The sequence below is a fragment of the Pinus tabuliformis genome, chromosome X (genome assembly GCF_031772625.1).
Source record: "Pinus tabuliformis cultivar Carrire ecotype Pingquan chromosome X, CPIR1, whole genome shotgun sequence".
Taxonomy (NCBI): Eukaryota; Viridiplantae; Streptophyta; class Pinopsida; order Pinales; family Pinaceae; genus Pinus; species Pinus tabuliformis.
This window is the reverse complement of record NC_142308.1, coordinates 1,612,257,705-1,612,283,585: the sequence shown is the minus strand read 5'-3', so window position 1 is coordinate 1,612,283,585 and position 25,881 is coordinate 1,612,257,705. Positions and strand designations below refer to the sequence as shown.

Here is a 25,881-nt window from a genome sequence, read left to right as displayed (position 1 = left end):
TTTGAACGAAATCTGCGCATAATCTACAGATTGTAACCATATTTCATGTTTGAACTCTACTTTGATTGCTTCTGGTAGGGCAATAGAGACATGCATTTCCATAAAGATTTTTGCGCACAATGTATATCTGCCTTGTAGTGTTGCCTCTGATATTTTAATAAACTTCCCCAATGTATCTCCTATCAATTTTAGGGTTGAAGGTAGCAAATAATCCAGAGGTAGGGAGTATAATCTAACCCAAACTGGGACTCTGGTAAAGGTCTCCTTCTCTAGGGTAAAATTCTCCACCCATGGCCACATGTATAAGCTGATTGATGCAAAGAAGTTGGGACCGCCATCAAATATTCGGTCTTTATCCTGCATATTAGCGAGGACCACTGTAAAAAAAACCTTTGGACCCTAGATGCAACTCTATCTCACCTCTTGGTTTCCAGTGATGTTTGATCCAATCACACAAGGATTTTTCAGTGGGCCAAAGGCCCATAAACTTGCATATGACAACATATGATCTGATGCGATCCCTAAAGGCCTGTGTCTCGGGATAAATGATTATCGCTGTTGTGTTTTGGGCTTACACGGTCCCGTAGATCCTTTTGAATTTTGCTATTGTTGTTGGTCTGCTTGATTCCCTAACGTACCTCTGTCATAATCTCTTTTTTAACCAAGTCCACCTACTCCAGCCATACCTTAGGCATTCCCTAATACCCCTTATGCTAGGACCTTGAATCCTGCCTGGAACCCCTTCCCCTTATCTGTTACCACATTCCGATAGGAGGGAGCCCCACTCCCTCCCCCCTTTGAACACCATCTTTGTCATACCTTACGGCGTACCTACTCAAAAACCCTCACTACTCCCCTATTCCTCAGAGCTATCACGCGATTAGCTCCTTAATGAAAAATCCTTAATAAGTTTTTTGTTTTTCATTTCTTCAAGCAATTTATCATTTTTATTTATTTATAAAATATTTTAGTTTTTTTTTTTTTTTTTCTCAGAAGTGATATAGAGTTCTTTAGGTCTTTGAAATCTAAACTCTCTTAAATCAAAATTTTAGTACAATTTTCTATGATAACAAAAAAGATAACCAACAATAAATGAGTGAAGCATGAAAGTTAATGTCCATATCTAAGGCGAAAATCATGCGTATATGCAATTTACATAATGATTGTCGTAATTTTTGTTTTGTCACTATCATGATGCACCTTTGGTTTCAAGGCCTTCTACTCATATGAAGGGGAAGGGGTATGTCCATGACACCTCAAGACATTAGATAAAAATACGAGCCTTCCCCTGGTAATCCTTGCACTAACTAGTGCATATGTTGATCATGCCAATCTTATCAACACTTTTTTTTAAGGATCTAGGAAAATCAGTGGTTAACTTAGATTATTTAGGCAATGCCCATGTTGAAACTCGATTGGCTATCACTATAAACCCTAGACTATTCCCAACAATACTCAAGCCAATGCCTTTGCATGAAACTTACCATTTAGCAGCTGTCAAAACCTCCAAAAACACATAGATTGAGAAAGTACATCTACTCTTTTAACCTTATTATAATAATCCAAATCCTATAACAAGAATTCAATAAATCAAGACAAAAAAATGCAAATTTTTCTTTCTAATTATTTGAATCATTAACCTTGATATGTTATTACCATATCCATAAATTCTCCTCTATGTCCCTTGAATTCAATAGAAATTAATCTATCATTACCTTACTCTATTCAAGAACCTCATCATTGAGAAATCTAGGTAGTAACATTGGAAATGATGAATATATAAATAACATAAGGAAGAGTTGTGTCACTTGCTCTTACATCAAAGCTATGACATTGTAGAGTTGGAAGTAAGTGCAAAACTTAGGGCCATCTAGAAAGTGTTGCACCTCTTAAAATGTGCCCAAATTCAAACAACAAAAGTGTCTCCCAAGTTAAGGTCACATGACATTGGTTTTGTGTCATAAATTAAATAAAAAAGATCCTTACATTAGATTCCCAGATTCCCAAAATATTCAAAATTTAAATTTCATTGACCATGCTTAAACTTATCTTCCCAATAAAAAGCTCGTCCACGTTGGCCCGGGAGTAACATGCAAAGAACATGTGACATCCACGTGGCATTATGTCATAACCCCGGTCCTCTTTGACTCCTTTGACCATCGGGCTGCGCAATAGTTCAAAACCTTAACCGAAAAGCGTGCGGACCCCAAATTCAATCAAAAGAAGTTAATTTTCTCTCTCTACACCCTCCTCGCTCTCCTTCTTTACGTAATGTACAGTTCATTTTGCTCCCCGTGAGTTTGTCAACTGGTTCGTTATTTGTCGTCGCATCTTGTACTCAGCGATCGCGTGTTCGAATCTCGCAGAGTCCACCTCGCTCAGCAGGCAAAGATCGCAGGTTCGATTCCTGCCGGGCCGTTGTTATTTGTGTTTTCCGCCACTTCAAAGGTTCATGTCGAGGGATCGAGCCCGCGGAGGACAGTGCAAGATTGAATCATGCAAAAGCACTGCGGCCATGGCTCTAGAGCTTACCCAAGCCGCGCCCGCAGCGGATTCGAATCTCAGCACAAGCAGCAGCATTGACACCAGCAGCCACAGCAGTTTCAGCACAATTACCAGTTTGAGCAGCGGCATTAGCGGTATTAACGTGAGCGACGTCGCGAAAACCGCTGAAAATGATGGCAATTTCAACAAAAGCGGTAAAAGCAGCTGCAGCAGCGAAGAAACCACCAGCTGTAGTGCTCCTCTTAGCAACGGCTGTTTCAAGAAACCGCACAAGGCAAGCAACGACGCCGGCTGGGAGGCCATACAGGCGGTAAAGAAGCGTGAGGGCGGCATAGGGCTGAATCATTTTAGTCTTTTGAAGAGGCTCGGAAGGGGAGACATCGGAAGCGTTTATTTAGTGGAGTTGAAGGGGACGGGATGCTTTTTTGCTATGAAGGTGATGGACAGGGGTTCTTTGGTCAGCCGAAAGAAGATGCTGAGGGCAATGACGGAGAGGGAGATTCTGAGCTCTCTTGATCATCCGTTCTTGCCCACTCTGTATACACATTTTGAGACGGAACAGTTCTCGTGCTTGGTCATGGAATATTGCAGCGGAGGAGATCTGCATACGTTTCGACAGCGCCAGACTGCCAAGCGGTTTTCCGAAGAGGCTGTAAGGTATAAACCTTCTTGAATTGCAGAATATTTAGTTTTTCCCGTTATAATTTATTTGTTTTGCTCTGTGCTTACCGTGTGTATATGTACAAAAATGTGTAAATAGTTTTATTAAATTCTAATTCATGTATAATTTTTTAATTAAGGCAGGGATTAGAGGTAGAAGCTATAAATAGAATGTTTAAATTTAAATAATTAGATCGATTTTCAGGTCTCGAGTACGCCAATAGGAAAGATCGTTCTGTGGATTTTTATTGTGTGAATGCGTATCCTGACAAATGTAAATAAGGATATCTTCGCCCACATACAAGATATACAAGATGCCGAGTTATATATATATATATAAAATCAGTGCATAGCACATAACGCACATAAATATCAATATTGATTTAGATTCTGTATGGAAAAATGGTTCATTGAACTTAGTATCTGGTGTGTGATGCCTGACTTAATATACTAGCATTTTGTGTTTTGGACTTAAATTTTTTCCCTTTTTCTCTTACTCCGAAGTTCTGTGGATCAGATTGAGCACATAACGCATATAACTACTAATATTGATTTTCATTTCGCATCGGAAAAATAGTTCGTTGAATTTCGGTTTTAGTGCGTCAATGGATACCTTGCGTCAGGTAATACATCAGCCTTTTGTGTTTTGGATTCAAACTTTTTCAAAGTTTTATGTACCGCTATACAGACTAAGTACATATGCATAGAAATATTGATATTGATTTTGAATCTGCATGGAAAAATGGTTCATTGAATTTTATATTCAGTATGTCACTGCATATCTTGCTTGGGTTAAAATTTTTCCATTGACTTTTATATTCGGTATGTCAGTGCATATCTTACTTGAGTTAAACACATTAGCATTTGTGTTTTGGACTTGAAAATTTTTAAGTTTGATGGTGTGGCGTGTCTAGCTTATGCTTGTGTGGGCGCTCGGAGAATCCTTGTTACTGGACACATATGAAGTTAAATATTTTGAGCAGACTCTGCGCGCATATATATATTTTGTTGGTTTGGTTTTTCATGCATGATATGGAAATGTGTAAGAAATTAGCCCAAATCTGAAGCACTGCCAACGCTTCTCGCTTCTCAGAGTTGTTGGTAGAACTTTGATGAAGATTAAGTTTTGTATGATTTCAGGTTTAAAAAAATATTGGTTGCATTTCTGGTTTAGTGATGGGATTTTAAAATTTAAACTAGAAACCACTGTACAAGTATCTTTCTTCTGATCTTTTTATTTTCAAAACCAAGCCTACTCTTCCCACGGACGATTTTTTTACTTTATTTTAAAATAACTTCTATTTTTTTCAGTTTACTTTAAAATAACTTCTAAGAGTCACCTTTACTTTACCTTCAAATAAGGGTCACCTTTACTTTACCTTCAAATAAGGGTCACCTTTACTTTACCTTCAAACAACTCACACAGGAGTGCTCTTCCTTCGAAATAAGGTCTCGCAATAATCCTAAGTAGTCACCCGATACTCATTTTCAAACAACTCACAAAGGAGTGCTCTTCCTTCGAAATAAGGTCTTCCTTCGAAATAAGGTCTAGCAATAATCCTAAGTGGTCACCCAATACTCATTTTCAAAGGTGTAGTACCAAATACGAGTGAAAATAACCTAAGAATTGGCATTTTCTTTTTACGAATTATTTGTGCTTTTAAAGGACGATAAAAGTTTAATAATAAAACATTTTATTAAAATTAATATAAATATCATTTAATGTAAATGCTACGGTAAAAAAGAATCAATTGTGTAAATATGTGTAAAACATTATTTTATTAGAGAGAATTGATTTTATAAAAATAAGTACTGTTTTATTATACAATATGGTTTTTAGTATAAACTTTAAAAAAATTATTAAAATAATATAGTTTTTAGTTTGGGCCTTAAGTTATTATTATTAAAAATATATATTTTTTAGTTATTAAATATCTACATTATCATCCTCTTTTAATGATCATGGTAGACAAAATAATACTTGTCCAAGTTGGATCCAGCGGGTTGCAAACTTTTTTTGACCAGGCGAATTGTAAAAGTTGTTTACAACCCGTTTCTGAGTTGAGTTAATGATCAACATCACAGTAAATTTTAAAAATCTGATTTTATGGTATGCTCAGTGCACCATGTACAAAAGCTTAGCGCAAGCCTTGTATCTCACATTGTTGATACCATGTCTTCAACAATTTGATCATCCATTGACTTGCAAGATTGAAGTCAACGATGGTTGAAAACTTCAGCTTTCAACCATTGATTATAGGCTTGGATCCTCCAATAAGCATATTTCTTTTACCCCTTGGTAGTATGATAAAATGACGGTGAAAAAGTAGGTCTTCTTAACTTGGCATGACTGGCAAAGAGCTTAACGCATCGATTGGACCTCTATCTGAACTTCACCCTTTTGGACCTTCAGTTTGTAATTCCACCAATGAAATTGAGCTTCCATTGATAGCAATATTTTGTAGTGATATTGCCTTCACTTTCTCATTCATTTTTATTTATTTGTAGCGATTTTCCTCTTTCATTATTCTTATGAATTTAGTGAAACAACATCTAAATAAACAACTTGTTGCTTAACTTTCCTAATAGGTTCTTCACTTAGTCATTCCTTTTTGGTTGAGAAAACCCTTCTAACCTCATATGTACTGAGGTGTCGCAATACCATTTTTTTTTCCAAAAATCAAAATTAATATTAGTCTTTAAAAAAACCATTTTGATTCTCATACTTAGTACGTTCGTCATGCACACACCTTTTAGTGATTATTTTCAACATGCACTTGCTTATCATGCAATTTGTATGATTTTCCAACCTCAAAACAATCATGCAATTTGTATGATTTTTCGACCTCAAAACAATCACTATTGATAAATTTTATCATACAATTTGTATGGTTTTTCAACCTCAAAAGAATCATTATTATAAAATTTTGTTGAAGTTTCATATGGGATTCAAGTTGGAAATTATTGTACTTTCATCCCCAGTCATCTTGAATGCTTAATTCTTACCTTGCTCGTGGCACGTTAAACCATCTATAAGCCTTATGCCAATCCCTATAACCAACCAATCAATGTTAACTTCTTACTCTTAACATTAAACTTTGAACTTCTCTTTGCTATTATAACCAGTAGATCGAGAAACATCGAGGTGTCTAACGCAAGGCTTTCTTCTTGACCAAGCTTCCTTTAAGGTAACTTTTCACACTATTTTTTCGGGCAAGTATTGAACAAATACACGAAATTAGGTTCTAGCTCCTCCCAATGTTTATTTGGCATTACCTTGCACTTCAACATAAACTGAGCAATGTCGATAACATCGTTGAATTTTTGGGCAATGTACCGAAAAATCATGATTTTTTTCTAAAATATATATCTCACAATTTATAAAAAATTATTATTATTAATTTATTTTTATTTTTTCAAAATTTTAAAGGATTTATTAATTTTTTTTATTTATTATTATTTATTTATTTTATACGTTGAATATTATATATATATATATCTATATATATATATTTTCACTTAGCAAGTTAGAGCTATTAAACAATTTGGAGTGTTGCAGAGCGTTAGAATAGATTTCATGTGGGGAAAGTGATCTTACTAATGTAATTAATGATAATACTAGAATTTTAAAATAAAAGTGACATAATGCCATTTTTACTTAAATTTTTAATATTATCATTAATTACTAATGCTATGTAATTAATAATAATGCTAAATTCTTAAAGAAAAAATGATATAATGCCATTTTTACTTATTTTTTTTAAGTTATCATTAATTGTTTTAGGATGTTTGAGAGTGGCTTCAACCTCATCGAATTTCATACGAAGAATATGAGAAAATAGAATTTTAAGTCTCATTCAAAATATAGTAGACTTGAAAATTTTCATGATTTGAGAATTTGGGGGATTGCAACATTTCCATTCTATCATGTCATGTATGATGGTAGGGAACTAGCATTTTAATCAAGAGCACCAAACCCTTTATATACCTGGGTGTTGGTGGCAATGATTTTTAACTTCTCTACCATGATCCTAGGTATGCTAAGTTTTTTCTATCTTATTTTAATGATTAGAGGGAAATATTGTTGTAGGCAATGTTTTTGATGATATGTAGTTATTTGTTGTAACATGATCTTTTTTTAATTCTATAGGCCATTTCGAGCATCCTTTTTGTTGATTTATTTTTGATTCAAAGATTTTCCAAAGTTTTTTGGTTTAAAGATAGATTGCACTTAGTGCTATTTTGGTTATATACACTAGCTATATGATTGAATTTCTATCGCCATCATATAAAATTGTAAATTTTTTAGTTTCAAAATTCTAAAGATATTTGAATCTTTTTCTATATTTCATTTTTGTAAGTGTAATATATATATATATATATATATATATTTTTTCTATATTTCATTTTTGTAAGTGTATATATATATATATGATGTGGTTCATAGTCTTTGGAGTTCGGTGACTACTATATCTACGAAATAGGATACTTCTTATCGATTTAACTAAAAAACCTGGCTCCGAGAGTGTCAAGAGAATTAAATTCATGACCTCCTAGCTCTGAAAATGTCAAGAGAATTAAATTCATGACCTCTCAATATCAAAATTGCTTTATCAACGAGACTCGATTATCTAAACTAATCCTCGAAACTTTTATATATGTCATGTCCTCTGTGTTGGTCGTCATGTTTAGTGTTGGGCACTTGTATTTCGATTTCTTTCATGTCTCGTGTTAAGTGACAATATATATATACCAGGTCCATCGTCATGTTTCGTGTTGAGCACTTGTATTTGGATTTCTTTCATGTCTCGTGTTAAGTGACTTAGGTTTTAAGGTGATATTGGCATATATACGACATTCCAAATTATTGTGATAATTTCAAAGCCTCAAATTATCGTGATATATACAGGTGATAATACCACCATGTTTTATTTGATGGTATTATTGCAGCATTATCGTGATATATACATGTGATAATATCACCACTAACACTCGATAAGAGTCTTGAAGAATAATTGAGTTAATAAATTAAATCAAATTATTTACAACATTGTTAAGGGTAAGGCATGTTGAAAAAATATGTTCATGCTCAATCATCATTATAATGTTATAAATTTTATTATTTACAAATTCATTGGTCTTCCCACCCAACACTAACTCAAAAGAAAATCAAGGAAAATAAAAAAATAGGTCCAAGTCTTTGATTTTCCACTTTTTAGTCTTTGATTGAATAACTATCATAATTTAGTAGTAAGTATATTAATTCTTTCTGCATGTTATGTATCAATGTGTTTATCTATCAATGTGTTTATCTAGCTTTATAGGTTTAAAATGTTGAAAAAAATAAATTGTATTTTGTGTTTTCTAATATTTGTCATAGTTTATTAATTTTTGTTGATTTTTCAGAAATATTTCTGATTTTTTTTTCCAAAATTTCATTCAATTTTTATTAATACCATTATTATCACACTAATGTATACAACAATGTAATTTCTTCCTTCCACCACTCCATCCAATTAATGCGTATATTACCTTCTTGCTTATAAAAATCCACATACTTGTTAGAATTGAATTGACCTCCATTTCGTAGGACCTGATACTTCTACCAGATTTTTTTTATTAGAATTGAATCGACCTCCATTTTGTAACCAGAGGACCCCAATACTTCTAGCAGATTTTTCCTTCGAGGCTTTGAAGTTAAAAAAACATCATCTCTTTTTTGAAAATAAACTTACATTTTATTGGAAAATTCGTCAACGAGCACTTCAAAAAAATACCTTGCACCATCCATAGAAGTTGTTCTTATAAGACCGTAGATATCACTGTGGGCAAGAGCACTTCAAAAAAATACCTTGCACCATCCATAGAAGTTGTTCTTATAAGACCGTAGATATCACCTTGGACAAGATATATCCTTTAGGCATATTTTGTAGGCTTCTTAAATCTTCTCATGGAGATTTGCCATTCCAACTACCATTCTATTTCGTTAGCGAGTATTTGAAAAATCAAATGCCTATACTTCTGATGCTAGAAATGGTTGACCAACCTGTTATTTTGCAACTTGATCATCTACAACATTATATATACTTTGCTTCTTAGTACTTGATGCAATCTTCTTAGAGCTTCTTTTAACTATCATGAAGCATCTTTTCTCTGAAATATCACATCCCAAAAGTGGATTAGTTTAGAGATTTCCCTAATTGAAAGCATATTTCAAATTAAACCAAGAATATAGAATACAATTTTTTACCATGAGAATGTTACAATTCATCTTGACCTGTACATTATTATATCTAAAGTGCTTCCTCCTATTCTAAAATAGTGTTTCCTTTCCATCACTCACGAACTAGTCAATCTGGTTAGTCATGTGCTTTGAAATTCCAAGACAAAGTGCTTCCTCCTATTTCTAAAATAGTTTTTCCTTCCCCTCACTCAACAAACTAGTCACTCTGGTTAGTCATGTGCTTTGAAACTCCAAAATCATAGAGCCAATCTATAGACTTACCACCTCTCTAGATGCAATAGAAACTTGCAACTCTTCTTCTTCATGGTTTGCAACTTTGTTTTATGACGGACCTTTGTTGTGCTACTCATTTCAAAACAGTTTCTTTACTACAATTATAACATTTAACACTAATTTTTTTTAAACCATAAAACTAACTTTTAGTCATAAAATTATAGCTTTATAGCTTTTTCACGGCTTTTGGTTACCTTTGTCCTTAAAATTTATTGCAAAGGCACTCTTAGTGTTTCCCTACTGTTTCCAAATTTTTTCGAGTGTTTCACTGCTGTTTACAAATTGTTTTTTCCACTTGCAATAATTGATTATACAACTTCTCAGGTGTGTTCTCACTTAAGCTTTTCAAAAACTATCACAATAAGACCTTCATCTTTTTCCCGGGAGAGGATCCTGAATGTATTTCAATTTCAAAGTGTTTAAAAACTAAATCACCCTTTTTCATCTTTATTGAACATAACTAGCCGTTAAAATAAAACAACATACCTTTATTAAAAGTCTCATACATCTCTTACTAAAAACTAACAAACTTTTAAAATAAAGGACATGCCTGCCGTTATTAGGACTTTCATACATCTCTCGTAGCCTTACTAAACTATGAATGTAACCTCTGCCTCTTGGATTTGTGGGAGCATATGCCCATCAAAGAAAGCTCTATTAATGTCAATGATTCTCTTTTATCATCATCAAGATTTCTCCTGGTGATTACCCTCAGTGATTAATGGAAGATGGCGATCTCCTCTTTAGTAGTGATTTACTTAACAATTACTTGTGATAGAAAATGATAATCATACGCTACTATACATTGAAATTGTGACCATTCAACTTTTGTCTAGAATCCAATAGTATATGTGGTTCTGCTAACAACTGTATTAGAAGATGGGCAATCGTGCGGTCCTTCCTTACGTCGAAATGGTGACCATCGAACTTTTAAAAAGATCAGCCGTTTCCTTACACACAGAAATGACAACCATCAACGAAATTCAGAAATAGACAAATTCAGAAATTTTCTTAAAAATATTTTGTTGCGATTAAACTAGTGAATATTATCTATTATCTGTTCCACGATTTTGTTGCAGAAATATTTTCACCGTCTTTATCCGCTAAGTACCACCAAACTCCCAAAAGATATAAGCAAAACCTCTGTCCTCTTTGCTCCGTTCAATACAGGCTGTAAGCATGTGTCAGATCCGTGAGTCTGTGAGAGGCCACGAGCCTCTTCTGAAGGAGTACGTACCTTATTGTGTCTTTTTCACAGGCAACCCACTATGACTTGGTCCACGCCCTGCACCCTGACGACCATTGTCGTGGGACGTGGCTGGTGACCCAAACCGTACCTTTCCTCTCCTCCAGATGCATTTATGGTCATATTTATTTTATTTTATTTTTCGTGAGTTTGGTCGTGTTTGTAAGCATTTCCTTGTGAGACTTTGTATGTTAAAGCATTTAGGTTGGTGACAGATCATGAATTATTGCATTTTGGGTGGTGGTTGAGGGAAAGAGTTAACGAGTTTGTCATATGGCATTAAATGTCGGTTTAGCTGCAAGCTCGATTGCATGATAACGCACTGTTATTATTTTTTTGTTTATTTAATCACCGCGGGCGTGTGTTATCGGCATATCGAGTTTGTAGCTAAATAGACATTTAAACTCGTTAGCTCTTGCTGTAGTTGAGTTTAAATTTAATTTTTTGCGTGTGAAAAATAAAATGGGAGAAAAATATTGATACTGGAAGGAAAAAATATTAATGAAAAAAACAAAAAAATCGAAATCATTTCTTTTTAAAAATTTATAATTTTTTTGAAACATGGAACTCTTTTTTCCCAATTAAGGAAGGACATTCTATAGCTGGATCACTGTACTCAATAAAATTAAGCTCCTTTTTTTTTAAAAGCAATCATTTGCTTACAATTTTTTCTAAAAATTAAAATAAAAAAATCAATTGCCAGAAAAAGTTTATAATTTTTTTTGGAAAAGAAAATTTATGCCCGACATTTTCTTAGCGAGTGTTTTAAAACTAGACATTTTCTTAGCCAGTGTTTTAAAACTAGGCCGGTCGGATTCAGTTTGGTTGACCCAGCCAGACCCATGTCTGGGTTGGTTAGGTAGAAAAACTGGTTCGACAACCGGTTTGTTAACGAACTGGTTGAGCTAGACACCGATTTGGCCGGTTCAGTAATGGACCGATCGGTTCAGCTGAGCCTGTCTTAAACTGGCCGAGCTAATCTGCGGGGAAAAAGGGGGCAACTCAAAGTTCAAACTCAATTTTTTAATTTTATTTTTTCTCAATGCCTCTACCCCTATCCCAAGCCTATAAAAGTAACCCAACCCCATAAAAGTGACCCAACCCCCTCACATTTACTCACAACTATCTCATTGTATTTGTGTGAGCAATTGTGAGGAGTTTGTGAAGAGTTGGAGTTGGTTTTGGCGTAGTAGTGAGGAGGAGCTATGGGTTTTCTCGTGTGACTCTGATTCAGAGATCAGAGCAACACCCAAATGAAAAAGGAGTCACCCCCTACAACCCCCTAATCACCATATCATAATTCCGATAATTCCGATAAGTATCGAGCGTAATAACTCCACTATATCTGAGTAACCTACCACACACAACTCATGAATCTGACCTCTACAGTAGCTATAATGAGGAAGCGGTACATATGATGATTCACCCATTTGAAAATCATACGCTAATAGTCGATAAGGTTCTTGGAGGGCTCTTTGGGATGTTTGGTTTGAAGGTGGGGGTGATGGGGCCCCCATCAAGGCTGGCCGAAGGTTCAAGGCTCAAGGTTGGCCGAAGGCTCAAGGCTCAAGGGTCAAGGTTCAAGGAGAGCCAAAGGCTCAAGGGTCAAGGATGGGGCCCCATCAAGGCTAGCCGATGGCTCAAGGTTGGCCGAAGGCTCAAGGCTCAAGGTTGGCCGAAGGTTCACTCACTGAGCCGAAGGCTCAATCACTTGCCCTTCGGGCAAGACCGCTGAATTAGCCAGATGATCTTGCCTTACTTAGCTATAGTGACTAGTGATGTTTTGTTGTAGAGACCATTTAGAGCCTCCTTGGTTATGTGTTTTTGTTCTGATCTCTCTATATTACATTTATTGGACAGTGCACTGGGTGCCATTTTGATATAATAGATATATTTATGAGCATACTTTGATCATATGTTGTCTTCTCCTTATATTTTAATGCTTTGGGTTTGGAAAAATGAATAAAAACCTTTAAAAATATGTTTTTTCATAAAAAAATAAATATTTAATGTATTTTCTACAATGACCGGGTCATTGAAATCAACTAGACCAAATCAATACCAAGTCGAAATCGGAGTCGACCCTCGACCGGTTCCGAATCTGAATCGGAGCTTTAAAACTATGTTCTTAACGAGATCATCATGCTTAATGCACCGGTTTGAACTCATTTTTTTAAGCAATTGTTTGCTTAGATCTCATCAAGAAGTCCATTACGCAAAAATCTCACTTTACATGTGAAAACTAAGATTATGATAGACCTTATGAAGCAAATCAAAGAGCTTAACTTAGCCGATCAAGAATAAAATGTCGCTCTTGAAACAATCATAAGACCTTTTATTCCACTTCATTTTTCCTTGTTCATAATCCCTTTGCTACAAAATATTATTACCCAATCGTAGAAAGCTAGTGTAGGGAAAAAAACGTAGGTTTATCTTTTGAAGAAATCTTATACTAGTTATAATGAAGAGGGGTTGATGACATGGATTAATAACCCAAGACAATTAAGAGCACATCACAAGATGACTCAAGGCACAAGTTTTTCAATGGGTGTTAGTGCATCCATGCAATTAATGAATAGCATATACACTTTGAACCATTACAAATAATTTGAGAATCTCATTTATAAGTACTACAACTAAATTATTACCTAACCCTACTCTTAATCAACGTGGGATAATCAATGATCTCTCAATATCTCATTTGTAAGTGCTAGAGCTAAATTGCTAACCCTACTCTTTAGAATCAACGTGGATTAATAAATGATTTATTAATGGCATATAGTAATCATTAAGTGATAAAAAGGGATTATTGCGAAAGAAAAAGTGTTTTTTTTGTTTTTTTTTTTGCATTTTTATATTCAAGTTAAGTGCTCAAGTTGTAGGTGTAACGGCCTCAAATCCTTCATAAAAAATTTGGTTGAAACCTTATTTCCATGCCTTAGAAGGGTTTATGCATGTGAAGGTGTGAGCAAGGTGGAATGGAGCCTTAACTATTTATTTACACTATGTAGCCTTAGCTCCACACTTACACCTTGTAGCATAAGAAAATAGTCGAAAACGATGGGAAATTCTAATGAGGAACAAGCCAACGAAGGCCCTGAAGTCATATTTACTTGGTTGGAGTAGATCATAGTTGTATTGATTGAGATGGTAACATAACTATTAGTAGTGAAGTGTGAAGAGAGATATGTAGTAAAGATTGTTGAACAATCCAGTGATTCAAGTGATGCTGACTCTTTTCCTTTGTCTTCAAAAACTCCATTCAGGGTTGAAGCAATTTGAATACCCACATATGAAGGTCAAGTAAATGTTAGAAACTCAATAGGTGGTTGAAAGAACTAGAAATATATTTCAGCCCTTATCAAATAAATGAAACCCAAAGGATAGAAACTCAACAAGTGGTTGAAACAACTAGAAGTTTATTTCAACCTTTATCCAATAAAAGAAACCAAAAGGATTTATTTTTCTCAATTGAAGAACTCATAGATTATGAAGAGTAACAAATCATGAAGTGCAAATACCTCTAGAAAGAATGAGGAAAACGTGTACATGAATACACATTTGAATTCCAGAAGCAAGCCATCATGATGGGTATCTCTTTGGAAGAACCTTAGGTAGTAGTGAAATACCTTGGAGGCCTATTCAACCATATTCAAAGGAAATTGTAACTGTTGAATGGGGAAAGCATAAATGAGGTAGGCAAGAAAACTCTTTACATTGAGCTAGAATTCAAGAATGGGTAAGAATAAAATGGCCAAGAAGAGACTTGTACAAATAGATGCAAGAAGATTATAAACATAAGTTAGAGATGGAAAGATCATAAGAAGCATTACAAGCACTATGATGTAGCTGAAAACACAGATGAGAAGTGGTGGAAGGTTCATTTGGAATTGTGCCCAAAATGATACTAGTCCTCAAAAGGAGGAATTATAGTGACCAAAGAAACAATGGTAGACAACACACTACAATAGCTAAGGGAAAGGGGAGACAAAAGTTATTCCAAATCAAAGTTCAAGTGAAGAGTCGAAAGGTAACTATGTTTGATAGTGGTTCTCAATGTAATTTGGTTTCTAAAACCTTAGTTAATGGGAATGGTCTAGAGACTTATGATCTAGTATAAACATTTTCATTGGCATGATTACAAGAGGAATTTGCAATGAAAAGCACCAGGGGTTTTAAAATTAGGTTTTCCATTAATGCTAATTATACCGATGAAGAAGAATGTGATGTGGCACCTCTTGATGCATGCAAAGCGATGTTTAGTAATCCCTACTTATGGGATAGGGAAGTAACCTTCTATAGGAAAGAAAAAAATATTGCTTGGTCCAAGGTAGTAAGCCCCATCTCATCAAGGTACATAAGAGGCGAAACAAAATATCCCTAGTAGAAATTAAACAAGGGAAGCCAAGGACGTTAATTGAGAAATGCTAAAAGGAAGCAACTTTCGTATCTAATGGAGTAGTGGATTTGGAGAAACAAGTGGAACGTATGTGGTTCCATCTTCTCCACTATTGAGCTTTTGGAGACTAAAAGCCTCCTATTGATTATATGTGATCTAAATGGGATCGTTGATGAAGAAATGATTAGTTTTATGATTTTTTATGTTCATGTTTAGTGCCTAAGATGTAGGTGTAATGATCTTGTAAGCTTAATCAAAACCTTAACTAAAGCCTTGTTTTCATGGATTAGAATTTTTTTTGCATGTGGAGGTGTAACAAATGTGAATTGGAGCCTTAGCTCAATGCTCTTTATTCCACATAAGAAGCTAAGGCATAAGCGCTATGCAACAAAATTTTAAAATAGAGTAAGAATAGGGTATGCAAAGATTTAAGCATGTGGATATTTGGACCTGGCATGGATAGGAGCTTACCTTTGTGCTCCACACTTTTCAAAAGGCCAAGGAAAAAGGCTACACATAAGGTTGATGCAAATGGTCAAAAGATTAATATGTGGAGAAAAGGACTAGCCTAGCTTGACAAAGGCTTGGGATGGATTGTTATTCCTACCCTCTATGCTCCACACTTCACATAGAAAAGAAAATCACCATCCTATTAGAGGTCATCATGTGACTAATTAGAAAAAGGACTACATTAGAGAAGTTTGGAGGTCTAAAATGGGCCTCTTAAGGAATATTATAAAATAATGGTAGAAATAATAAAATAAGATTAGATGATATCATCAAAATTTAGAGGAAAAAATAAAATACTATTTTTTCAACTCATATTTCCAACTTATCTCCCTATAATTTTACTCAAATTTCGAGTGGGAGCACTTGTCGGATGCAAACTTTAATTCCTCATCCAAGGAGTGCTCATGTTTCATATTTTCGATGGACCCTGCTATAGGAAAAATGAGAAATACATGAAAAAAATATGATTGCAATCACATTTTTTCATGAATTTCTCATTTTTTGTATAGCAGGGTCCATCGAAAGTGTGCAACATGGGTAATTTTTGGATGAAGAATTACATTCCGCGTCCAACGAGTGCTTCCGCTCGAAATTTGAGTAAAATCGTAGGGAGATACACTGAAAATACGAGTTGAAAAAGTAATTTTTATTTATTTTTTGTTTTTTTAATCCTTTTACTTTTTTACTCCAAAAATGGTAAATCATACCCCATGGGTGACATCATCATCTTGAATCATATTGGTTCTTATAAAGTTGAATTCGGTTGTACATTTTTGTTTTGAGGCCCATTCATTTTAAACCTCAAAATTTCTCTAATGAAAGGTCGCCTCTTACATTAAAGGAGGTCATTAATCCTAATAAAATGGGGCATGCCAGATTTGTGTTTTTCCCTCTACACAATGGAGAAAGAAGTCTACATAGGCCCCACAACCTCATGTCTATTCGATAACCAATTAAAGGTCGTTGCATGGCAAGATGAAGAAAGGCCTGAAAGGTTGTTACATGAAGGAGAAATTTAGGCGTATCTAGAGGGGAGCTAATAATGGTTCTTGACTCTCTTGTTCTTCCATAAAGAAGATGAACTGTGGGAAGAAAGGAAATAAAGAGGTAGAATTGAGAGACGAAAAGGGATATTTTCTAGAGTTATAAATTGAAAGCTTGGGGCATTAATGGTGCAGAAGTATATAGACTTAAGACTAAGAATGTGAATCTTAAGGACAAAGAGGAGTGTATGAGCATGTCCACAAGAAACAAAAATGACCTTAAATAAATTGCAATTTGAAAAACACAACCAAGGAATAACAATACACAAAATGTTTGTCTGAGAGTGTATAACTCCTATCTCTAATAATTCCTAAGCATTAAAAAGAGTCAAACAAAGGTTATTTCTTGCTATTTTTCCCAAAATGGATTTCTAGGGTATATATATATATATATATATATATATATATTATTACTATGTATGCTTGTTTCTTCCAAACTATTGTCTTCTTTTAAACTATATTGTATGTAAGTAACATGCAAGTAGATTTTATGCATAGTGAAATAGTAAACAAAGATAAACAATATCTTCTACAACATTAATTAAGGTCTCAAGGGACCACTAAGTCAAAATTAACCACCATAAGATCAACACCCTTCCCTAAAATTAGGGAAGGGGAAATGTGCAAAACAAGACAACCTTTTGAGGCCTCGTGTTGATCATTAAAGGTTTTGACAAGTTACTCATGTATTTGACCAAGTAATATGCACCCCAAAAGTTGTGGGAAAAACTGGCTAGATAAACATTATAAACTAATAAATTAAATTATAAACTAATAAATTAAACTTATTTATGAATTAAAATAAATTTTTAGGTTCCAAAAAAACTATGGGAATAATCAAGGCTAAATAATTAATTTAATTAAATAAAAATTTTATAAATAAAATAATAATAAATTAAAATAAATTAGAAATCATACATATAAGTGTCGGCTTCCTTAAAAATTAGGGATCTAGGTTTATTTATTCCCAGGTCGATAGACTCTTCTCTCAATAAGATTTCATTCATATTCTATCTGAATTAGTCCTGATGATGGACCCTCTTTGGGGTTTGAAACGTCGACAGAATGAACACAAAACTGTGGATAATCCGGATCATGCCACTGCAAAAAACTTCCACAGAAGCCTAAAATCTAACAAACATTATATAATAACCCCTCCTTAATACCAAACTGACAAGTATCAAAACTTGAAGAATGATTATGATCTTCTACTTCAACGATTGATCGAAAGGACGAGTTGATCTTGAATCTACACTACCTCAATTAAGAACTTGTATATGAAATAGAATAACCTTGGGATATTTCCTATCAAAAGCCTATGGATAAATTATGGGAGAGAGAATAGGTACTTAAAACCTTGCAAATTATACTTCAATTATCCATTCATACTACTTTTAATGCACAATTGGCTACTCATGAATAGTCTTCTCATTTTGAAAAGACTATAGGTATCAGTTCCATGTTACTCCGACAAATGGGTTACATAGGTGGCATACTTGGTAGGCATGGACATGGTATTTTACTCTATTTATCCTGAGATGAGATCAATGAAAGTAGGCATTGGATATTTTGAGATTACTTCTCTAGATGCGAGTCATTCTATTGCTTTTAGTAATACAAATTAGTAGGAATCATATCCCACATATACTTCTACTATGGATTTGCAGAATGAAGTTCCTTTACCTTCTTATTAGATGTATATATTGACTTCACCATCAACATCTAAGCCATATTAACATTTTAATCATAGTAATCAAAGACATTGCTCTTCACATAGAGATTGACATTCTTATTGCTATAGTTCTTACAAATTGAGAGAAGAAGTGTATATGAAAAATTCTTGGATGAATGTGCATGGGTTGAAGATTGACATCTTATCGATTGGCTTTGTTCATTGTACAACCAGACTTTACTGATCACTCTTTTTGATGATTTATTTACCATAGTAATAGCATCTTCTTGACAAGTTTTCATGACATGCTAACCTTGTTGCTTCTTTTTAGCATGTGAATGCTTTATGCTAGAAAGATGATCTTGAGACAAGTGATGTCTAAAGCACTTGGTATTTGACCCCATTAACACATGGTTAACATGCTTGAGGTGTACTTGTTGATCTTTGAGACTTTTTCCTTTCATAGTGTTGCCATTGGATCACTTTGACCTTAAATGTATTTTTTGCCACCGTCTTTGTTAGTTCCTGGGCACTATTCTTTGAAAACATTTTGGAAATTAACTCTAAATTTCTTATCACTTGTGCACGAATTTCTTTATAGTTTCTTTCCTAGTTGCAAAGAGGTACATGTGATATATTTTGGATTCCTTGGAAGCTATAATTTTGAAAATGGACTTTCCATTTACAACTCGTTTGCACTTTATCATGGTCAAGGCACATCCCTTACCACCCGTATCTTCTATAAGAGGTCTTGTATCACTTTATTGGTCATTCACAACATTGAGCATTATTATATATCATGTACATATTTAGGTTCATATGTGTGCTATGTGGACTCAATTTAATTTGAAATTGGGGTCAAAAAAATGTTGCCAAGAGTTTCATATACTCCACCGAGGTTCATATGTCCAAGAGACATGTTTTTGCTCATCATGGGTTATCTCCCTTTTGCAAGGTCATTTTATGTGGGAAAGACTAGGTACAAGTCATAGGCAAATATGATGGAATAAATATCCCCTGTGAAAACTGTGAAAAGGATTCTTTCGAATATTGTAAAACCAATTACATTCCATTGTAGTAATACTTTTGAAATGGAAAAGGGCACATTCATTGTGATGACGATTAAAACCATGTTGTAATATCTGTTATATCAAAAGACATCAATGATTTAAAATATTCAAAAGTGAAAGATCTGTTTTACGTTTAATAATATAAACAATTATGATTATGATAGTTACTTATGGTTATAATAGTCAGAATAAGCTTGGGATTAAGTGGAATGTTTATAATCTGTATATGCCTGCTACGTTATATTGTAATATCCGTCCATCATCTTATTAGTCCCTTCCCCTTCGGGGCTGCAGGGACTATTGCAATCGTTTTTTTTTCTATTTTCATTATTTTATATTTTACACAGTATATCCATGTATAATGATGTAATCCTTATGAGATGCAAAATAGCAATATCATTACCATCCTTTCAAGTACTCAATTCGACCAAAGACCAGGGGACTGTCCAATGCCGGTTGGGATAAACTTGTGGCAATACCTCCATTAAATAAAACTAACGTGACCCTACTTTGTTTCATTAGGATACTTGATCCTGTAAATTAATGATATGAAGAATTATTTCGTCATATTATAATAGTTAAATTTTTGTGTTTTCAAAATGATATTAGCTGTTAGTTGTTACCAGAGGTGTATTCCACAGCTTTTAGCGTATGTTCGTGTTCGTAGCAAATCCATCATGCCTTTATTTGTTTTCATAGCAAAGTCGATTAAGCTTCTATTTGTATTCCTAGCAAACTCCATTATGCTTATTCACTAATATCTGGTTTGAATTGCGCCATTATTTTGGACGCTTCATCAAATAATAGTCAATAGTGACCGTAACTTCATCTCTTTTCTGTGTATTTTGATGAGACCTCTTCTGATGACCCTCGGCATGCCTTTTTCAAATTTTATTATGCAGGTTTTATGCATCGGAAGTTTTACTGGCTCTGGAGTACCTACATATGATGGGCGTTGTCTACAGAGATCTGAAGCCTGAAAATGTTCTCGTCAGAGAGGATGGGCATATCATGCTTTCAGACTTTGATTTATCTTTAAGGTGTGCTGTCCGTCCCACTCTTGTGAAGCCAGTACCACTTGATCTTCGTTCATCTTGTAGTGTCCCCAGGTTGTGCGTGAAGCCCACCTGTATTGAGCCAGCATGTGTGATCCCTGCTTGTATACAACCTTCATGCTTTGTGCCAAACCTATTCGCTCAACGATTGAGAAAATCTAGAAAGACAAACAAAGATGTTATAAAGCAGGTAATTTCACTTCCAGAACTAATTGCAGAGCCCACTAGTGCACGGTCAATGTCATTCGTGGGTACTCACGAATACCTTGCTCCTGAAATCATCAAGGGGGAAGGTCATGGAAGTGCTGTTGACTGGTGGACATTTGGGATATTTTTATATGAACTGCTTCACGGAAAGACCCCTTTCAAGGGAGCAGGCAACCAAGCCACATTATCCAATGTAGCTGGACAGCCACTTAAGTTTCCTGAGACACCAGCCATAAGTCCCGGAGCAAGGAGTTTGATTAAGGGCTTACTTGTGAAAGGACCGCAGCACAGGCTAGGTTCGAAACGGGGGGCTACGGAAATCAAGCAACATCCATTCTTTGAGGGTGTGAACTGGGCTCTGATTCGCAGTATTACTCCACCAGAAGTTCCCAAACCTTTTAGCTTAGATTTCTATGTGAACAAGGTTGGCCAGTCTGATCCTTCAGTTGACAAGAAAATTGCAGATTCAAAGGCCAATTCTTCTGGCCCTAATCCTGGCTTTGATGTATACTGATACGGCAGAAATTCTTCGATTCTAGATGCTTGTGCGACAGGAGAATTGTTATTTGGGAGATAGAAAGTTGACACTTGAGAAATATTTGAAGTCAGCTGTAATGTCAACTTGTCCTTGTCTGAACCACTCAAGCAGAGAAGATATAGTTGATGGTTCTCCCATTTCGTAATTGGGTTTCTAGACTCGCTGTGAAAGCAAATGTATACTTCATGGACAAGAGTGGCTGTTGTCAACATACAGGAAAGTTTCTTATTTGTAACTGCCTTTGCAGTTTGCATCAAGTGTGCCAGCTGGTTTTTGTTTCTCCACATAGGCTTGGATAATTTGCAGATTCTTTCTCATCCAAAAAGGGAATGAAGCATTTAGCAAGAATCGCCTTTTAATGGCGACTATTCAGCTTTTTCCCCTGCCACATCCTTTTGTTTTGCTTACCATTATAGTATATTTGTCCGGCCCAAAGCTGATTGCAGGATGGCTCGGCATTGTTTCTCACGGATCATGAAGGATCTCAAAATCGGTTATGTATCTATTGTGTTTTCTCGCATGCCGGTGTTTGTATTGATTATAATCTTTAGATATGGCCTACAAATTTTATATTAATACTTAGTGGCCACCAATGTGCAAAGGTTTATTCTTCCATTCTGAATTGATATGCATATATATTCAGCATGCAACAAAATCCCCTTTTATATTTTTTGAGAGGCATTACTTTAAATATTATTATCGCCTACAGTCACCGCGTCCGGATTCTTTAGTTACGGAAATTGATACACAAAAATAAATTAATCTAATTAAAGAAAAGTAACACGGAATCAAAACCGTGTCCTCAACTTATAACTTTGTGTAGAAAGTCAGCTGTAGCTGCATTAGTGCTACCAGAAACATTGTTAGACCATTACAAATAATTAAATCCTTACAGATAGAACCATGCAGATAGCCACCAAAATGTAAAACTTCAAATATTTTGTTTTCAATAAAATTGCAAATTTTGAATTAGGGTGACCATTTCTACTGTTTCAATAGCTTGCAAGTGGAAAAAGGCCCAAAACATCACTTTGGAGTATTTTTGTCTTAAATGGAAGCACAATCGAAACCCTAATTTAAATTTCCCCTCAAAAAACCATTATAAACACAATTTGATATTTTTATACAACGTAGAATGTAAAATGTCATGAAAGTTGTGAGAATCAATCATGGCGCCAAACTCAATCATGAAACTAAAGTTCATTTAAAGGCTGAAAATCATAAATATGCTATACTGAGATGAACTGCATCAATTTATACAAGTGCAATTAAGCCATTTTAGTTTAGGAAGTGTTTTCATCAACATGCTCTTATAGTTTTCATTGTTAGCCAACAATATCAAACTGTTTCAAATGCAGGCCTTTGAATGTTATTGTGATTACCATGAACTTTCTGTTGGCCCAGCGGTTAATTAAACAAGAAATGTATAAATGAAACTGAATGAAATTGAATGCAAATGCACAAGTAAAAACACAATGTTTTACATGGTAAAACCTTGACAGGGTGTCAAGGAAACATCCACGGGGCAAGGGATTGGATTTTCTATTAAATCAACAATGATTCTCCTTAATTACAATAGTTTGTGCATTCATCATTTTATAGGAGCCTCCTCCATTACATAATTGTTGTTTTGGTATAAAACCAACTTGGCAATAAATACAATTTTTACACATATTTACACAATTAGTTGTCAAATTCCAACAAACTCCGCCTTGACAACAATTTTCCTAATCCCTTGCCCATGCCCATTCATCATCTCTTTTGCAAGCCGAGAGAAGTTAAACACCATCGCAACTTCTCTACTGTAACTGGCTTCATAAATATGTCTGCACAATTTTCCCGTGTATGGACCTTCTTAAGAGCTATTTTTCCACCATTGATCACATGTCTCAGAAAATGATCATTTACGTCAATGTGCTTGGTCTTGCTATGATAAGTTGGATTTGTAGCCAAGTGAATAACACTCTGAGTGTCACATAGTACATTCACTCTCTCCTGCGTCCTTCCAATCTTATCAAGTAGACCCTTTAACCAGATTGCTTCTTTACTGGCATCTGAAGCAGCTATATATTCTACTTCGGTAGTGGACAACGCAACTGTTTCTTGAAGCTTTGACATCCAACTAATTGCTCCACCTGCAAGAGTAAAGACATAACCTATAGTAGATCTCCTTTTGTCCAAATCCCCTGCATAATCAGCATCTACATATCCGCAGATTGATCCTTCACTACCATTAAAGATGATACAATGGTCACTTGTGCCTCTTAGATATCGAAACATCCATTTCATTGCTTGCCAATGTTCTTCACCTGGATTTGCCATGAACTTGCTGACAACTCCAATTGCATGTGAAATGTCAGGTCTTGTAGATACCATCATACATTAAGTTGCCTACAACATTTGCATATGGTACATGAGACATATACTGCTTTTCTTCATCAGTTCTAGGATTCAAAACCGAAGAAAGCTTAAAATGGGAAGCTAATGGAACATTAACAAGTTTCACACTGTTCATACAAAACTTTTCAAGTACTCTTTCCACATACTTCTGTTGTGATAACCAAAGCTTATCATTTTTCCTGTCTCTATGTATCTCCATGCCCAAGATATGTTTTGCTGCTCCAAGATCCTTCATATCAAACGTCCTAGAGAGCTAAGCCTTTAACCTATTGATCTCTTCCATGCTTTTGCTTGCAAAAAGCATATTGTCAACATACAAAACTAAGATAATGAATATGCCACTGAAACTTTTGAAGTATACACAATGATCATACTCACTTCTGATAAAGTTCTGGCTCACCATGAAGGAGTCAAACTTCTTGTACCATTGCCTGGGAGGCTGCCTTCAGGCCATACAATGATTTCCTGAGCTTGCAAACTAATCTTTTGTTGTGACCTTGTACACAACCTTCTGGCTGTTCCATATATGTCTCTTCATCCAAATCACCATGTAGAAAAGTTGTTTTAACATCTAATTGTTCTAACTCGAGGTTAGGTAATGCAGTTAGTGCCAACACAATACGAATAGAAACAAGTTTTACAACTAGTGAAAAAATCTCATGAAAGTCAATACCTTCACCCTGAGAATACCCTTTTGCTACCAGTCTCGCCTTATTATACCTTTCGATACTTTCATCAACTTTCTGTTTCAATTTGAAGATCCATTTGCATCCAACAACACTTCTCCTTTCAGGAAGTTCTACAATATCCCAGGTATTGTTCTTGGCTAAGGAATCCATTTCTTCTTCCATAGTTGTTTTTCATTTTTCGCTATCCGTATCATCTACTTCCTAATAACAAGAAGGTTCCCCATCTTCAATAATCAAAGCAAAAGATGAAGTAGAATCTTCATACCTTTTGGGAGTTTTTCTTTCCCTTGTAGACCCTCTTAGAGTGACTGATTGCTGAACTAGTTCATAAACTTCAACAACTTCCTTTGTATCTTCATCACCTTTTCCTCCATAAGTCTCTCCTTCCTTTTGACTTTCAAAGAAAGGTCTAGCCTCCAACTGAATTCGCTGATTTGGCGATCCCTGTTCCTATTCAATTCTTTCAACATTTGATTTTAAAAGAGAAGATTAATAAAATGTTACATCTCTGCTAATGACTATCTTCCGCACGTAGGATCCCACAACCTGTATCCTTTCACTGCATAGTCATACCCAACATAGACATAACATTTCGATTTTGGATCTAATTTTGAATGCTGATTTTTAGGAATAAGAGCATAGGCATCACAACCAAATATCCTTAGATGTGAATAATCACAAGACTGACCTAACCAAACTTCTTCAGGAATTTTACAATTAATTGCTACTGAAGGTGATCTGTTAACTAAATAACAAGTAGTGGATACTGCTTTTTCCCACAACTCCTTTTGCAGGTTAGCATTGTTAATCATGCTTCTGGCTCTTTCCATAAGAGTCTGATTCATACGTTCAGCTACACCATTTTTCCGAAGAGTATAAACAGTAGTTTTGTGTCTAACAATTCCTTCATCCTTACAGTATTGTTCAAATTCTAGAGAAGTAAATTCACCACCATTGTCAGTTCTTAAACATTTAATTGATTTGCCTATTTTTTTTTCTACCATTGCTTTAAATTGTTTAAATACATTGAATACATCAGCTTTCTTTTTCAGCATAAAGACCCAAACTTTACCGAAGAAATCATCAAGAAATGTTAAAAAATACAGAGCACCTCCATATGATACAACAGGAGATGGTCCCCACAGATCAGAATGAATATAGTATAAAATTTATTTACTATTATGACTTCCAGTTTTAAATCTCTGTTTACAATGTTTTCCATACACACAATGTTTACAGAAATCCAACTTCAAGGATTTCAAAATAGGAAGTGATTTACGTTTCATCAGTACTTGAAGACCTTTCTCACTCAAGTGACCCAATCGTTGATGCCATAGGCGAGTACCTTCTTCTTCTTTCTCTAATACAAT

At 34.9% G+C, this 25,881-nt stretch overlaps 1 protein-coding gene across 1 annotated transcript; it reads left to right on the top strand.

Moving 5' to 3' along the window:
* Positions 1-2,265: 2,265 nt before the first annotated feature.
* Positions 2,266-22,011, top strand: LOC149146212 (serine/threonine-protein kinase D6PKL2-like). The gene is made up of 2 exons (XM_089446387.1): positions 2,266-3,162; positions 20,525-22,011. Exons 1-2 carry the CDS (start codon positions 2,453-2,455, stop codon positions 21,396-21,398), a joined length of 1,584 nt encoding a protein of 527 aa, XP_089302513.1. The 5' UTR covers positions 2,266-2,452; the 3' UTR covers positions 21,399-22,011.
* Positions 22,012-25,881: the final 3,870 nt, after the last annotated feature.

Bases quoted from the DNA above. Each gene is read 5' to 3' on its own strand.
- LOC149146212 (XM_089446387.1), top strand. From the start codon at position 2,453: ATGTCGAGGGATCGAGCCCGCGGAGGACAGTGCAAGATTGAATCATGC. The intron at 3,163-20,524 runs GTATAAACCTTC...TTTATTATGCAG, and splicing joins TTTTCCGAAGAGGCTGTAAG to GTTTTATGCATCGGAAGTTT.